The sequence below is a fragment of the Heterodontus francisci genome, chromosome 32 (assembly GCF_036365525.1).
Source record: "Heterodontus francisci isolate sHetFra1 chromosome 32, sHetFra1.hap1, whole genome shotgun sequence".
Taxonomy (NCBI): Eukaryota; Metazoa; Chordata; class Chondrichthyes; order Heterodontiformes; family Heterodontidae; genus Heterodontus; species Heterodontus francisci.
This window is the reverse complement of record NC_090402.1, coordinates 56,636,526-56,653,476: the sequence shown is the minus strand read 5'-3', so window position 1 is coordinate 56,653,476 and position 16,951 is coordinate 56,636,526. Positions and strand designations below refer to the sequence as shown.

The 16,951-nt window shown below is 44.3% G+C and overlaps 1 protein-coding gene across 1 annotated transcript in view; it reads right to left on the bottom strand.

The window, feature by feature from the left end:
• LOC137347829 (zinc finger protein 850-like) overlaps positions 1–13,713 on the bottom strand; it is a 53,095-nt gene extending 39,382 nt beyond the window's left edge. The window contains exons 1-2 of the mRNA XM_068012862.1: positions 13,489–13,713; positions 7,009–8,829 (exon numbers count right to left, since the gene is read on the bottom strand). Of these exons, the coding sequence (XP_067868963.1) occupies positions 7,009–7,955 (947 nt within the window). The 5' untranslated portion in view covers positions 7,956–8,829; positions 13,489–13,713. The remainder of the gene's footprint in view (positions 1–7,008; positions 8,830–13,488) is intronic.
• Between the last annotated feature and the right edge of the window lie 3,238 nt (positions 13,714–16,951).

Here is a 16,951-nt window from a genome sequence, read left to right as displayed (position 1 = left end):
CCCATTTATGCACACTCTTTACTTCCTGTCCATTAACCAATCCTCTAGCCATTCTAATATGTCACCCCCAACTCCACGAGCCCTTATCTTGCCTATTAACTTTTTGTGTAGCACCTTATCCAATGCCTTTTGAAAATCCAGGTATACTACATCTACTGGTTCCCCTTTATCTACCCTACCAGTTACCTCCTCAAAAAACTCTAATAAATATGTCAAACATGATTTTCCTTTAGTAAAACCATGTTGACGTATTCTAATCATACTGTGCTTTTCTAAATGCATTGTTAAGGATTACTTTATAATAGATTCCAGCAATTTTCCAATGACTGTTGTTAGGCTAACTGGCCTGTACTTCACTGTTTTCTCTCTCCCTCCTTTGCCAACTTCCAATCTGATGGGTACATTCCCAAATCTAAGGAATTTTGGAAAATCAGTTATCTCTTTTAGAACCCTAGCGTGGAGGCCATCAGGTCCTGGAGACTTGTCAGATTTTAGTCCCTTAAGTTTCAATACTTTTTCTCTGCTGATATTAATTTCCTCACACTTTTTAGCCCCTAGGTTACTGTCTATTTTTGGTATGAAACTTGTGTCTTCTACTGCGAAGACAGACACAAAATATTTGTTCAATGCTGCCACCATTTCCTCATTCCCGATGATAATTTCTCCTGTCTCTGCTTCTAAAGGACCAACATTTACTTTAGCTACTCTCTTCCTTTTTATATACATAAAAAAGCTCTTACAATCTGCTCTTATATTACTGGCTAGTTTACACTCATCCTATTTTTCCTTTATCAACTTTTTGGTGGCCCTTTGCTGGTTTCTAAAACACTTCAATCCTCAGACTTGCTGCTCTTTTTTTTTGCAACATTATAAGCTTCTACTCTTTTTTGCAAAGAAGCAAATAAAACACTGGGGTTCATTTCTAGAGGGTTAGAATTTAAAAGAAGTGAAGTTATGTTAAACTTGTATTGAGCCTTGGTTAGATCACACATGTAAAACTGTGACCAGTTCAGGTCTCCATATTATAAAAAGGATATGGAGACACTGGAAAGGGTGTAAAGAAGATTTGCAAGGTTGGTCCTAGAACTAAGACGATATATTTATCAGGAAAGGCTGAACAGGTTGCAACTTTTTTCTCGAGGTAAAGGAGCTGGTTGATCGCTGATCTGATAGAGGACTTTAAGATTATTAAAAAATTATACAGGGTGGATGTAGAGAAAATGTTTCTACTTGTGGGGGATCCCAAAACTAGTGGTGATAAATATCAGATAGTCACTAATAAATCCAATAGAGAATTCAGAAGAAACTTCTTTACCCAAGGAGGGGGAAGAATGTGGAGTGCACTACCACAGGGAGTAGTTGAGGTGGACAGCAGGGATACATTTAAGGGGAAGCTGGATAAGTACATGAGGGAGAAAAGAATGGAAGGATATGCTGATCGGGTTAAATTAATTGTGCACCATCTTCTTTTCCAAACATCTCTCAGCTTCTCTAATGGCTGCTTTTATCTCCCTCAATTGTAAGTGATATTTGTCCCTATTCTCCTGGAAGCAGAATCAATCTTGTTCCAAACTGGGCTCAATGTAAGACAGTTCAGGGAGTCAGGCATCATTCATCCCTAGATGTGTGCCAACAGGCAAAATCCCAATAAAGCTCCTTAGTAGGGATTCCTCTGGTTTCTCATCATGTATTTGTCGGAATACTGAAACCTAGCTTTCTTAAAGTCCACTCCTGGAGACCTCACCCCCAAGTAACATTCACACCATACAAGGGCTAGACAATGAACATCACCAACAAGAGAGAATCTAACCATCTCCCTCGACATTCAAAGGCATTACCATTACTGAATCCACCACCATCATCAACATCCTGGGAGTTACCATTGACCAGAAAATTAACTGGAGCAGCCATATAAATACTGTGGCTACAAGAGCAGGTCAGAGTCTGGGAATCCGCAGCGAGTAACTCACTGCCTGACTTCTCAAAGCACTACCCTGAGGAACTCCAGCAGACCAAGATGACTGACGTCCAACAACCAAATCATCTTCCTTTGTGCTAGGTATGACTCCAGCCAGCAGAGAATTTTCACCGATTCTGGTTTTGCTAGGGCTCCTTGATGTCATACTCAGTCAAATGCTGCCTTGATGTCAAGGGCAGTCACTTTCACCTCACCTCTGAAGTTCAGCTCTTTTGTCCACGTTTGGACCAAGTTTGTAATGAGATCAGGAGCTGAGTGGCCCTGGTGGAGCCCAAACTGAGCATCAGTAAGCAGTTTATTGCTGAGCAAGTGCTGTTTGATAGCACTGTCAATGACCCCTTCCATCACTTTGTTGATGATTGACAGTAGACAGATAGGGCGGTAATTGGCCGGGTTGGATTTGTCCTGCTGTTTGTGTGTTTTCCACATTGCTTGGTAAATGCCATTGTTGTAACTGTACTGAAACAGCTTGGCTAGTTCTGGAGCACAAGTCTTCAGTATGATTTCTGGAATGTTGTCAGAGCACATAGCCTTTGCAGTATCCAGTGCCTTCCACTGTTTCTTGATATCATGTGGAGCGAATTAAATTTGAAGACTGGCATCTGTGATGCTGGGGACCTCAGGAGGAGGCCAAGTCAGATCGCATAATAGGGGCGGACAGCCATACTCCCCATAAATCCAACCCTTTGATTTCTATTTTGTAGCCATCTTTTCATCTATTCTGGTGCCTTTTCCTTCACTCCACATATCCTGATCTTGGTCACCTTGCAGATTTGTACACACTGTTTTGGATAGCAAGCTGGTTACAAAACAGAAAAGAGAGAGTAGGGGTTAAGTGTAGTTACTCAGACTGGCAGAAGGTGGGAAGTGGTGTTCCTCAGAGATCGGTGCTGGGACCACTGTTATTCACCATTTACACAAACGATTTAGACTCAGGAATCAGAAGTACAATTTCAAAATTTGTGGATGACACCAAATTGGGAGATAGAGTTAGTCCTGAGGAAAACCTGTGACAAAAGGCACAAAAACAGATTTGCAAAGTTAATCTGAGAACTGAGTGAATGTGATTGTAATTGGCAAATGACTTTCAATATAGATAAATGTGCTGTGATGTATTTTGGTAGGAAGCATACGGAGACCACATACTACTTGGAAAACAAGAATTTAAATGGGTAGAGGAGCAAAAGCAACGAGGGTAGAGAGACACAGACCAATAAAAGTAGCAATGTAGTTTAATAGAAGCAAATGAGCACTGGGGTTCATTTCTAGAGATAGAATTGAAAAGAAGTGAAGTTATATTAAACTTGTATTGAGCCGTGATAGGATCACATTTGGAAAACTGTGACCAGTTCTGGTCTCTATCTTATAAAAAGGATATGGAGACAATGGATAAGGTGAGAAAAAAAAAGATTTGCAAGGTTGGACCTAGAATTGAGAAGATATATTTATCAGGAAAGGCTGAACAGGCTTGAGCCCTTTTCTCATGATAAAGGAGCTGGTTGATGGGTGATCTGATAGAGGTCTTTAAGGTTATTAGGTTATACAGGGTGGACAAAGAGAAAATGTTTCTACTTGTGGGTAATTCCAAAACTAGTGGTCATACATATCAGATACTCACTAATAAATCCAATAGGGAATTCAGGAGAAACTTTTATATCCAAAAAGAGAGGGAAGAATGTGGAATGTGCCACCACAGGGAGTAGTTAAAGTGAATAGCAGAGATATATTAAAGGGGAAGCTAGATAAGTACATGAGGGAGAAAGGAATGGAAGGATATGCTGATCAGGTTAGATCTAAAGATCTCTTACCTTCTCTAATGGCTGCATTTGGCTCTGTCAACTGTGGGAGATATTTGTCCCCATTCTTGAAACAGAATCCAACTTGTTCCAAACTGGGTTCAATGTAAGACAGTTTGGGGAGTCAGAACAGATCTAGGGATGAATAATGCCTAACTGGTAATACCTCAGCCAGTTCCTTAGTAAGGATTCCTCTCCATATAGTGGCTACAAGAGCAGGTCAGAAGCTGGGAATTCTATGGCGAATAACTCACCTTCTGGCTCCCCAAAACCTGTCCACCATCTACAAGCAACAAGTCAGGAGTGCAATGGAATACTCTTCAGTTGCCTGGATGGGTGCAGCTCCAACAACACAAGAAGTTTGACACCATCCAAGATAAAGCAGCCCGCTTGATCGACACCCCATCTACCACCTTAAACATTCAATCCCTCCACCACCATCGCACAATGGCAGCAGCATGTGCCATCTACAAGACGCATTGCAGTAACTCACCAAACTTTCTCACACAGCACCTTCTGAACCGGTGACCTCTACCACCTAGAGGGACAGGAACAAAAGATGCATTGGAACACCCTCACCTGCAAGTTTCCCTCCAAGCCACACAGCATTCTGACTTGGAACTATATCGCTGTTCCTTTACTGTTGCTGGGTCAAAAACCTGGAACTCCCTTCCTAACAGCACTGTGGATGCTCCTACACCACATGGACTGCAGCAGTTCAAGAAGACGGTTCACCACCACCTTCTCAAGGGCAATTAGAGATGGGCAATAAATGCTGGCCTTGCTAGCGATGCTCTCATCCCATGAGAAAAACTCCAACTGTGCAATCTTCAGGGTCAGTGGTGGAGTTTCACAGTGGGAGTGATCCCAGAGTAACTGTTGGGAATCGCACTCACGTGGATGTTCCGGGTCATGTATCCTGCCATCTAACACTAACATAGGGAATTGTTGGAAACACACTGCAGATCCTTCTTTATCTGGAGATTAAATGACTGTTGTGTAATTGTACCAGCAGCTACCATGCATAATTTAACCAATTTATTTTCAATAGGACTATTTTAAATGAGTTAATGCCTGCCTGAAAATGATCGACCTGGCACTATCACACAAACATGTTAAACCTTTCTAAAATAATTCCCCCAGTCATTTTCAGACTGGAAACTTAAACCTGCTGTTTTACTTCCAGTCAGGAACAGATCAAAATTTACCACCAGTCTCTGATTGGACAGCCCGTTTCCAGCATTCAACGTTGTTCTTCCTGACTCTAAACACAGTTGTAAAGGAGCCTTCTGTTCCATACCCAGGCGTTCTGAGCCATGCAGAGAACGGCTGGGACACATTTCTTACACACCTCAGGATTAACCCCCACGGGGACTTTGCTGTCAGTGAAGAGAGACGAAAAAGACCCAAGTGTCATTTATCCCTCTCAGTGTTACCCTGATGGACTGTGTCCAGGTTGAAGTTCTGTTCCTGCCGTACAATCCTCCCCCCAAATTGTCCTTTCTGATTTCCAGCCTGGTGATGTTAAACATTCAGGTGGGAAAGACAAAAATCTACAACGTGTTTAAAAGAAAGCTGAATATTTTAACATTTATCCAAAATATTAATCACCTCGTAACTTGGCTGGCCGGTGTGAACTCGGCAGAAACAAACCCCAACTGGCAGAATAAAAACATGGAACATTTATGGCACAGAAGGAGGTGGTTCAGCCCATTTTGTTTGTACCGACTGAAAAAGAGGTATCCAGCTTAATCCCACTTTCCAGTTGTTACGACCTCGGAGAGATCAGCGTGAAAAATTCGAGATATAAAACCCCCAGATTAACTTAACAAATTACACAAGATTTCATGTTTTAAGTCTTTTATCATAATTAAACTAAAATAAATCAATTAACAAAATACCACTTTGTAAATAGCAGATACCCCAAATTACAAAGTTATTTTCTTTACTTATTCATCACTTGAATATCTCACACACTTGTATGTTACACAGTCCTTTTTGATGATGAAATCCTTTGCAGTGAAAAGTTACAAATTATTCCCAGTTCTAATGGGCTGGGTCTCCCAGACTTTTCAAAATAAAATTATGTTCGCTCACTTCTCCAAGCACTTCGGACGTGGACATCCATGGATAATGTGACTTCCGGTGATCCTGCAGGCCCTTTACTCCTCCGCAAACTTTGAATCTCAAAAAAAGGCTCAGGTTTCCACAGCCTTTCGCTGTATATCTTGAGAGAGCAGGCGTTCACTCTCTCTCTCTCTCCAGCTGCCCCTGCTGGGTGCCTTCTCTTACAGCTTCCCTTGAGACCTCACCCCGATGGGTTCTCTTCTTACAGTCTGCTTGATGCCACAATATGATGGTTCATTCATTACAGTCTGTTTTTCTCCAGAAAGTCTGTTAAATTTATCTGGTCCTAAAATTCAATAGTTTATTGCTCTTCTTCAAAATGCGAAGAACCAGAAGTCTAGTTTCACAAAGCCACTCGGCCTTTCCATTGTCCCCAGGTATTACCACCTGCCGGTTTGTTTGCATGTTCTCAATGACTGACTCCTTGTTTTACAACCCAAAAGTCTTGGAGGGTGAAACCCATTGTTCTTCAGGTGTTTGTGCTGTAGTCTCTGTTCAGAATAGTGTCTTTGATCTGTTCCCTCTGTTGTCCTGGTAACCTGTTATCGAGTAGAGGTGAGGTCAGCTGACCTCCTGGATTCCATCTTGAACTTTTAAAAAATAACCATGTTACAAGGTCCAGTATTCCTAACATCAGTTCAGAGAAACATAAATGAACTGTGACTGTGGCTCAGTTGGTACCATTGTTGCCTCAGAGTAAGAAGGTTCTGGGTTCAAGTCCCACTCCAGAGAGCTTGTTGTCTGCAATTGGCTGCCGTGTTTCCTACAGCACAACCGTGACTAAAATTCAATCGAACGTCATTGGCTGTAAAGCACTTTGGCATGTCCCGAGGTCGTGGAAGGTGCCATATACGTGCAGATCTTTCTTTAACCATCAGAATGAACATGGTTCAGTCCTTAAATAAAAGCAAAATACTGCGGATGCTGGAAATCTGAAATAAAAACAAGAAATGCTGGAACCACTCAGCAGGTCTGGCTGCATCTGTGGAAAGAGAAGCAGAGTTAACGTTTCGGGTCAGTGACCCTTCACCGATGAAGGGTCACTGACACGAAATGGTTCAGTCCTTGATGTGATGAACAGCAGAATCCAACCCCTGCAGTCAATTGTGAACTCGCTGGTGTCTCAGCAGGTTGGATGAACAAGTGAATCCCTTCCCACACATGGAGCAGGTGAACGGCCTCACTCCAGTGTGAACTTGCTGGTGTTTCAGCAGGGTGGCTGACTGAGCGAATCCCTTCCCACACACAGAGCAGCTGAACGGCCTCTCTCCAGTGTGCACTCGCTGATGTACAGTGAGTTCAGATGATCGCCTGAATCCAGTCCCGCAGTGAGCGCATTTGAAAGGCTTCTCGTCAGTGTGAACTCGTTGGTGTGTCAGCAGCGTGGATGAACGGGTGAATCTGTTCCCACACTCTGAGCAGGTGAATGGCCTCTCCCCAGTGTGAACTCGCCGGTGTGCCAGCAGAGTGGATGAACAGGTGAATCCCTTCCCACACACCGTGCAAGTGAATGGCCTCTCCCCAGTGTGAACCCGCTGGTGTGTCAGCAGTTTGGATGAACGGGTGAATCCCTTCCCGCATTCCGTGCAGGTGAATGGCCTCTCCCCAGTGTGAATGCGTTGGTGTATCACCATTTCACGTCTGCTTTTAAACGTCTTCTCACATTCAGAACATTTAAAAGGTCTGTCATCGCTGTGAATGTTCTGGTGTGTCAGCAGGTTGGATAATCGAGTGAATCTCTTCCCACACAGGGAGCAGGTGAACGGCCTCTCCCCGGTGTGAACTCGCTGGTGTGTCAGTAGGTTTGATGACTGAGAAAATCCCTTCCCACACTCGGAGCAGGTAAAGGGCCTCTCCCCAGTGTGAACTCGCTGGTGTGTCAGCAGGGTGGATGACTGTGTAAATCCCTTCCCACACACTGAGCAGGTGAACGGTCTCTCCCTAGTGTGAACTTGCTGGTGTCTCAGCAGGGTGGATGACTGTGTAAATCCCTTCCCACACACTGAGCAGGTGAACAGCCTCTCCCCAGTGTGAGTACGCTGGTGTGTCATCATTTCACATTTACTTTTAAAGCTCTTCTCACATTCAGAACATTCAAAAGGTCTCTTACCAGTGTGTCAGCAGGGAAGACGAACAAGTGAATGAAGCTGGTGAACAGCCTCCTCCCAGTGTGAATTCACTGGTGTAAAGTGAGATTGGATGATCGCTTGAACCCAGCCCCACAGTAAGAACACCTGAAAGGTGTCTCGTCAACGTGAGCACATTGATGGCATTTCAGTTCCCCGAAACGTTTATAGCATTTCCCACTGTCCCAGTAGTTAAAAAGTGTCTCGTCAGTGTGAACTTGCTGGTGTATCAGTAGGTTTGATGACTGAGAAAATCCCATCCTACACTTGGAGCAGGTAAATTGCTTCTCCCCAGTGTGAACTCGCTGGTGTTTCTGCAGGGTGGATGAATGAATAAATCCCTTCCCACACAGTGAGCAGGTGAACGGCCTCTTCCCGGTACAAGTGTGTCGATGAGTTTCCAGCTGGGATGAGTAATTGAATCCCTTCCCGCAGTTTCTCCGTAGAGCGAACGTCCTGTGTCTCTCCAGGTTGGATGATCTGTTGAAGCCTCGTCCACACACTCATTCACACACAACACGTTTCTCCACGCTGTGAATGGTTCGATGGGTTTTCAGTCTGTGTAACTGGTTAAAGCTCTTTCCACAGTCAGTGCACTGGAACACTCTCACTCGGGTGTGTATGTCTTGGTGCTTTTCCAGTCACATTGAGGTTTGAAATCTTCTCCCATAGACAGAACAGCCAAACATTTCTCCTTCCACATTCAAAGGCTGATGATATTCAGGTCCCGATGCATCAAGTCAGATCCTGATGTGACGTTTGGTTTTAGTTTTCTATCTGCAAATCCTCCTCTTCGAATACCCTGTAAAAAGGAGTTTACAAAAGTCATCACTGTCAGTACAGGTTAGAAATTCAGAACAGACAATTCTCGTTTCCATGGAACATTCTTTCCTCTCTCGTTTCCCCCCCGCAAACATGTGGCCCATTCAAACTAAAAGAAGCCAAAATCAGCAGCTAAGTCCCAACAAAAGCAAAATACTGCAGATGCTGGAAATTTGAAATAAAAACATAGTGCTGGAAATATTCAGCAGGTCTAGCAGCAGCTGTGAATAGAGAAGCAGAGTTAAATGTTCATGAGAACTGGCAAAGATTAGAAATGTAATAGGATTTGAGCAAGTAAAAGTGCAGGTGGGTGGGGGGGTGGGGAGAACAACAAAAGGGAAGGTCTGCGATATGGCAGAGGATGGGAGAAATTAAGTGACAAAGATGTCATGGAAGAAAAGACAAAGGGAGTGCTAATAGTTGTAGTAAAAGACAAAGCATTTGCCCAGAGAGAGAGTGTTAATGGCAGATATGAACAGCTTTATCTGAAAGCAAAAACATGAAAAACAAGTATAAGGCAGGCACATGGTGAGAAAAAAAAAAGTCCAGTGGGGTTTATGGTGTGAAATGGTTGAACTCAATGTCAAGTCCTGGGAGACATCTGACTCATAGGAATACAGCTCACAGTACTGTTCAGCCCAGCGAGACATCTCTTCACTTCTGTCAGTGAGCACTTCGCCATCTGCTGACTTCAGGAGAGCAACTTTGGTGATCACATGGCCAAATGCCCTCTTGATCCCTTCATACACAGGATTTCTTGACATAAGCTGATACTGCACAAACAAGCATTGTATCTCCCTCTCCTTTGCATGGTTGTCTGGCTACATGCAGTGGTCATGCACTGTCTCAGCTGTTGGGTTTATGTTGTGCGTCATAGGCTTTATTTTTTGCATCAATGACAGATATCATCGCAGCTGAGTAGGTCTCAAACCAGCCCTTGTATTGGGTTCCACTTTTACCAAATGATGCTTCTGCTGCTTCATAGATGATTGAGCTTAGTGACTTCCAAGCTTCATCAATGCTGACATTGGTGCTTCCCATTAAGGCTTTGGTGGGTGGCAAGTGTTCTAGCTGGTATTTGGCATCATTGCTTATGCATGGGATGTTGATGAGTGGTGGGCCATCGTGTATGGGGCTTTGGAACTTTTGGGGGTGCACCTTCACTCTGCTGCTAAGAGAGTGGTCAGTGTCACAATCTGCACTATGGTAAGTGTGAGTGTGAAGAACACTGGGCAGATCATGCCTCCTTGTGATGACTAGGTCTAGTTGGTGCCAATGCCTGTGACTTGTTCTCCATGACTAGAAGCATCAAGAAAACCATGGCATGGGACAAGGTATTGCATCTCCACCCCGATCACACTAAATAACATCCCCACTGGAAATGGTTAGCAAATTCTGCTACCTTGGGTTCACGGTGACAATCTGTCCCTTGATGCAGAGCTCGATGCACGCATAGGGAAAGCAGGTATCGCCTTTGGCCGACTTGTGAAACGCACATTGGATAACACCAAGCTGACCCTTAGGATCAAGCTAATGGTTTATAAGGTCTGTGTTCTCAGCACCTCGCTGTATGGCTGTGAAACATGGGTGACTTACAACGACCTGAAAAAGGTCAATAATTTCCATCTTTACTGCCTGCGGTGCATTATGGGTATATCCTGGCAGGACAAAATCACAAGTGCAGCAGTCCTGTCAAAGGCAGAGCACCCAAGTGTATTGGCACTAATCGAGTGGAGCTGCTTTTGGTGGATCGGACACGACTGCAGGATGGAAGAATATACCCAAGGACCTTCTGTCTGGTGAGATAGCCGGGGCCACCTGACCAGTGGGGCTCCCAAAGCTCCACTTCAGAGATGCTTGCAAGCCTGACATGAAGGCGCTAAACGTCAACTCTCGCACTTGGGAGTCATTAGCTGACAAAAGAGGGAAATGGTGACACATCCTGTGGACTGGTGTGTGTTACCACAATGACCAGTTGCTACAGCAGCTTGGCAACAGGCGCCGTCATAAACAACAACTGACAGCATCACTTGGCAGCTTCACGTGCAGCACTTGTGGTAGAACCTGCCTCTCAATGATTGGCCTTCACAGTCATTAACAAAGCTGCACCAAGAGAAGAGACCCACCTAAATGGATTGTTTGCTGTGTGTCTATCATCTTTCGTAGATGAAGGATGCCAGCCAACCAATGTTGAGTCCGGAAGGCTGTAAAGTGCCAAAAGCAAAGGGAACCTTCCCAACTAAACCAGAATGTTACCAGTGTCTGTGAGACACTCTGTGCTATGAGCTGTCCAACGGACGCAAAAGATATCAAGTGTGCTCCCTCTCCAGGGCCCCCAGGCACAGACAAAACCACGGAACACAGGCTGGCAGCCAGAGTGACACCCACCCCCAAAATGGCCCACGTGCATCCTGAACCTACCCATTGTTGTTTTAACTAGGCCCAAGAGCAGCTCCATGAGTAGATCCTCTGACTCACCCACCCACCCCCTCTACACTGAGCAGCCATTAAGAGCATGGGGCTAAAGTGTAATTAAAATCAGAGGAGCAGCCCCTTTCCAGTAACTATACAGGGACTGTAATCTCTCACACTGAATATATCCATGGCCCATAATATTGTATGGACTTCAAACATCACATGCAGCCTGGAAGTGGGTGAAGCTGTTTAAAACTCTGTTGTCCAGGATGTTCCATCTCCCAGGCACTAGGACCCGGTTGAGAACAGAAACCCTGAAGCCCCGCCCATTCTGCACCCTCACCAAGATGGCCATGTATGTGCCCTGACATGCCCTGCTCAAGATGGCAGCCAGAGACCCCACCCTAGTGGGGCCGTCACCAAGGGGTAAACACGGGGCCTGTGACCACTCATTCGGGGCCTCAGGCCGACCCCAGGTGTTTGTGAAGCTCTCCAGCCCACCTACAGGTCCAATCTCCTCCTGCCTCCCAAGCCTCCTGTCCCACCTCAGTCCATCTCCACCACCTGTACTGCATATGCTCAAGAGCCCGATCCCACCGGCGCACTGGGCTCCTGTAGTCATTAATTGGGGACTTTCTGACCCACGGGGGGTCCTGGGTAAACACTCTGCCAATGAAAGCTCCAATTGTTGAATCAAAGCTTATTTTGTATCATCCCCTGGAGACTGAGGCCAGAAAAGCAATGAATAAAATTATTAAATAAATTATAGAGACACCTCAGTGCCCGGGCCATTAACTTAGGGTGTGATGTACAATGGGGCTCCTGTTCTTTACCTACATTTGTACTCAGGAATTAGAGGGATCTTTTTACAGTTTGCAGATGACACTAAACTGGGTGGTAGAACTAATAATGTGGAGGACTGCACTGAAATCCAGGAAGACATAAACAAACAGGACAGATAAATGGGAAATGAAATTCAACATAGTGAAATGTGAGCTGATTCATTTTGGGAAATTAATGGAGTAGAGAAGCAAAGAGATCTGGGAACAACCTTTGACAGCAACTGCCAAACTCACGACCTCTACCACCTAGAAGGACAAGGGCAGCAAATGCAGTGGTGGTGTTCCCATGCAAGTTCCCCTCCAAGTCACACACCATCCCGACTTGGAAATATATTGCCGTTCCTTCGCTGTCATGGGGTCAAAATCCTAGAACTCCCTTCATTACAGCATTGTGAGTGTACCTAACCACAAGGACTGCAGCAGTTCAAGAAAATAGCTCACCACCACCTTCTCAAGGTCAATTAGGGATGGGCAATAAATGCTGACCTCGCCAGCAACACATCCCACAAACAAATTTAAAAAAAGACCCACATTAATCACCAAAAGGAGCAACACAAGTAGATAAGAGAAAGGATAGAGCTGATGTTCTTTTCTAGAGGAATACACTGCAACAACAGGGAGGGAAGTTTAAATTTATGGACAACCTTGCTTAGACTGTGAGTTAATGGTCTCCAGATTAAAAAAAGGATATTGAAGACTGAAGAAAGTGCAGAATAGGTTTACAAAGATGTTACCAGAGAGGATGTTACTAACCAGCAAGATTGAGCAAGCTGGGGCTCCTTTCTCTGGAAAAGAGAAGACTGGGAGGAGATCTGATCATTTTAAAGATCTCTTATCAGTGAGTCAGTACAAGGGGGCAGCAACAGAAGACAGACATTAACAGGTCAAATAGAGAACTTAGGAGGAATTTCTCTACTCAGAGTGGTGAGAATGTGGAACTCGCTGCCAAGTGGAGTGGTTGAAGAAGCTGATAGCAATGATGTGTTTAAGGAGAGGTTCAGTACATTTTATGAAGGAGAAGGGAATAGAGGGATATGCAGGCAGGGTGGGATGAGGCTCTTGTGGATCATAAACACCAGAACAGACTAGTGGGAACAAATGGGACAGTTTCTGGGCAGTAATTCTGTGTATGTAAGGTTTAATCCAACAGGGCCCAGGGCTGCATTAATGCTTATGTTTTCAGAACTACTGATAATAAACCTTACCAATACTAACAAACCTTACTACTTAAAAATAAAAGAGAAAACTCACCAGCACTTCCCTTCTGTTGGTGTAATTTAAATATAGGGAGGCTAACCCTTATTCTGAAGAAACTGGAAATGTTGAATTTTTAGATCCTTGGATTAACTTTGGAGAAAGGGAAACAAATGTACAATACTTACCAGCCAATCAACTCACAGGCTTCCTGACTCGATGAAAACGGGAGAAGAAACCGGGAAGCAACGGCTAGGAAAGGGAAGGCGCAGCGCCATCACTTTAATGGTACCCCCGGGCCCCGCCGGCTGTAATTCAGGGCCTGAGAGCAACTGAGACTCCGTGTTACTGAAGCTGCGCTCAGCTTCCTAGACCCACACTCCGCATGCTCCACACAGACAGGCAAGGTAGAGCCTTACCACGCTTGCGCGTTGCGTCCGTTTTGATGGCGATCGTCCGGAGACGCCCGCGCGGAGCATTCTGGGTAGCATTGTCTGCCTCTTCGTGATAGCATGAAGCTCATGTTTCATACTCATAGAAAAATACAATGGTATAAAACAGTGAACATCATCCACTCCCACTCACCACTACAGTCGCGCAGAATGAATGTATTAATTTCAACAATTCATTTGATTTGATTTTAAACAGTTTAGTTTAAAAATTGAAGCATGCTTCCCTAATTACATCTCCCAAATCAGATTCATGATCTAACTTTTTTCTTCCTCTGAGCCCCTGAAATTCATCTGGCAGCGTACTGTTGGCGAGTGGTGTTTGAGTGTCCCTGGAACGAACAGGATAAGAGCTCAGAGGCCGGAGGGCTAAGGCAGCGGTGTGTTCTGCAAGCAATCGCAGTGCTTGAGGAATGGAACCTGAGTTGGCCAGTCAGTTGAGTAAATATGAACTCCATTAATTTAAATAATAGTCTGTTACATTCTGTACTGGAAGAGATGTCTGGTGGCTTCAGCCCTTAAAGTACTCACCCTTTTGTTCAGTTCTCTCCATGGCCTCACCCCTCCCTATCTCTGTGACCTCCAGACATATAACTCTCTTAATAAGGAAAAATCATTTCCAGTGTCAGAAGGGTCGGTAAGCAGATGGCACAGATCTAATGTAATTGACAAAAGAACCAGAGGTGGCATGGGGCAAGACATTATGCATGAGTCGTAGTGATCCAGAATACACTGTCTGAAAGGGTGGTGGAATTAGATTCAATAGTAATTTTCAAAAGGGATAAATACTTGAATTGGACTACAGATAAAGGGCAGGAGAGTGCGGCTAAGGTGCACAGCTCTTTCAAAGGTCTGGCATAGACATAATGGGCTGACTGGCCTCCTTCAGTGATGTGGTCATTCCATGATTTTATGAACTCTGTGTTCCTCCAGTTCTGGCCTCTTAATCACCAATAACCTTTTGACCAATGCTTAGTTTGGGTTCTGCCAGGGTACTTGGCTGCAGAGCTCATTACAGCCTTGGCCCAAACATGGACAAAAGAGCTGAATTCGAGAGGTGAGGTGAGAATGACTGTCCTTGACATCAAGTTAATGGGAATTGGGGGCGGGGAGATATCTCCACTGTTTATAATCATACCTAGCACAAAAGAAGATGGTAGTGGTTGTTGGAGGCCAATCACCTACGTGGGATGAATGAGTGAATCCCTTCCCATACATGGAGCAGGTGACTGGCCTCTCCCAAGTGTGAATGCCATGGTGCCTCAGGGGGTTCGATGAATGACAGATCCCTTCTCATACAGTGGTGATGGAAACCTCCCAATGTGAATTTGCTGGTGTATCAAAATGTTCGATGACTGAATGAATCCCTTTCAACACACAGAACAAGCGAATGGCCAGTGACAGTGCACTGATGAATTTCGAGCTTGGATGGGTAATTGAGTCCTTCCCACAGTCCCCACATTTCCATGATTTCTCTGCAGTGCATATGTCCTTCAGTCTCCTGTTTGGATGATCAGTTGAAGCCTCATCCACACACAGAACATGTGTACGGTTTCTCCCCACTGTGAATGGTGTGATGTTTCTTCAGGCTGTTTAACTGGTTAAAACATTTCTCCTTCTACATTAAAAGGCCAATGATATTCAGTTCCTGATGTATTGAGTGAATGTCAGATTTTTATGTGATGTTTTGCTTGAGCTTTCCATCTGCAAATTCTCCCGTTCTAATATCCTGTAAAAGGAGTTTTCAGAAGTTAGTACAATGTGGAAATTCAGAGCAGACAATTCTAATTGTTCTTTTTATAATACATTCATGGGATGTGGGCATCACTGGAAAAGACAACACTTGTTGTCCATCCCGAATTGCCCTTGAGAAGATGGTGGGGAGCTGCCTTCCTGAACCACTGCTGTCCATGTAGTGTAGGTACACCCACAGAGCTATGATCAGGAGTTCTGATGAAAGGTTACTGACCTGAAACGTTAATTCTGTTTCTCTCTCCACAGATGCTGCCAGACCTGCTGAGTATTTCCAGCATTTTTTGTTTTTATTTTACAACCACAGAGCTGTTGGGGAGGAGTTTCAGGATTTGGACCCAGTGATGATGAAGCAATACTGAGATATTTCCAAGCCAGGAAGGTGTGTGACCTTCAGGCAGTGTATTCCAGATCATAACAACTCACTGTATAATGTCTTCCCCATGTTGCCTCTGATTCTTTTGCCAATTACCTTAAATTTGTGCTGTCTGCTTACCGACGCTTCTGACACTGGAAATAATTTCTCCTTATAACAGTGTTGTATGTATGGAGGAGATCACAAAGATAGGGAGGGGGTGAGGCCATGGAGGGAATTGAACAAAAGGATGAATATTTTAAGGGCTGAAGCCACCAGACATCCTGTATGGGATGCGACTCACTGCTAAAAGAAAGAATGTATCTTTAACTGATAAATATGCAGAAAGGTGAGTTTGACTCTCTAAATATCACCATCAGATACACTGTGAGGGAAAAAAATCAATCTTTGTATCTTTAACAGCAACATGGAAATAGGGAAATGAATGACCTTTACACGCCTGGTCAACTTGGCACTGAAGTGACTGAAATGCAGAATAGAAACTCCAGGAAAACAAAATACTGACAAATGCTAAACTCTTTTGTTGATAAAAGAAATCTAAATTTAACTATTGAAGGATAAATTATTTCACAATAATTCATACATAATCAACTGGCTGGCCAGCTCAGCTTCCACCCCTCAAGCACCGTGATTGGTTGCAGAACATGTCGCTGCCTTGGCCCTCCGTCCTCTGAGCTTTCTTCCTGTTGGTTCCCAGGATAATCAGTCACCACTCACCAACATTACACAGCCAGACGAATTTCCACGGCTCGAGGAAGAAAAAAAATGAGGCCATGAATCTGTTTTTGGAAATGCAATTAGAGAAACATGATTCAATTTTTAAAGTAAATGATTGAAAATCAAATGAATTATTGAAATTAATACATTTATTTTCTGTGACCCTAGCGGGGAGTGAAAGTAGATAATGTTCACTCTTTACAACGTTGTATTTTTCTAGGTATATACAACATGAACCTCACTTCCATGCCAGCACAAATTAATGGCAGACAAGCATACCCAAAATGCTCGGCGGTTGTGAATACTGCCTATCTCCAACAGAAGGGCTGCAAAGCGCAAGCGCGCGTAGTTCTCCCC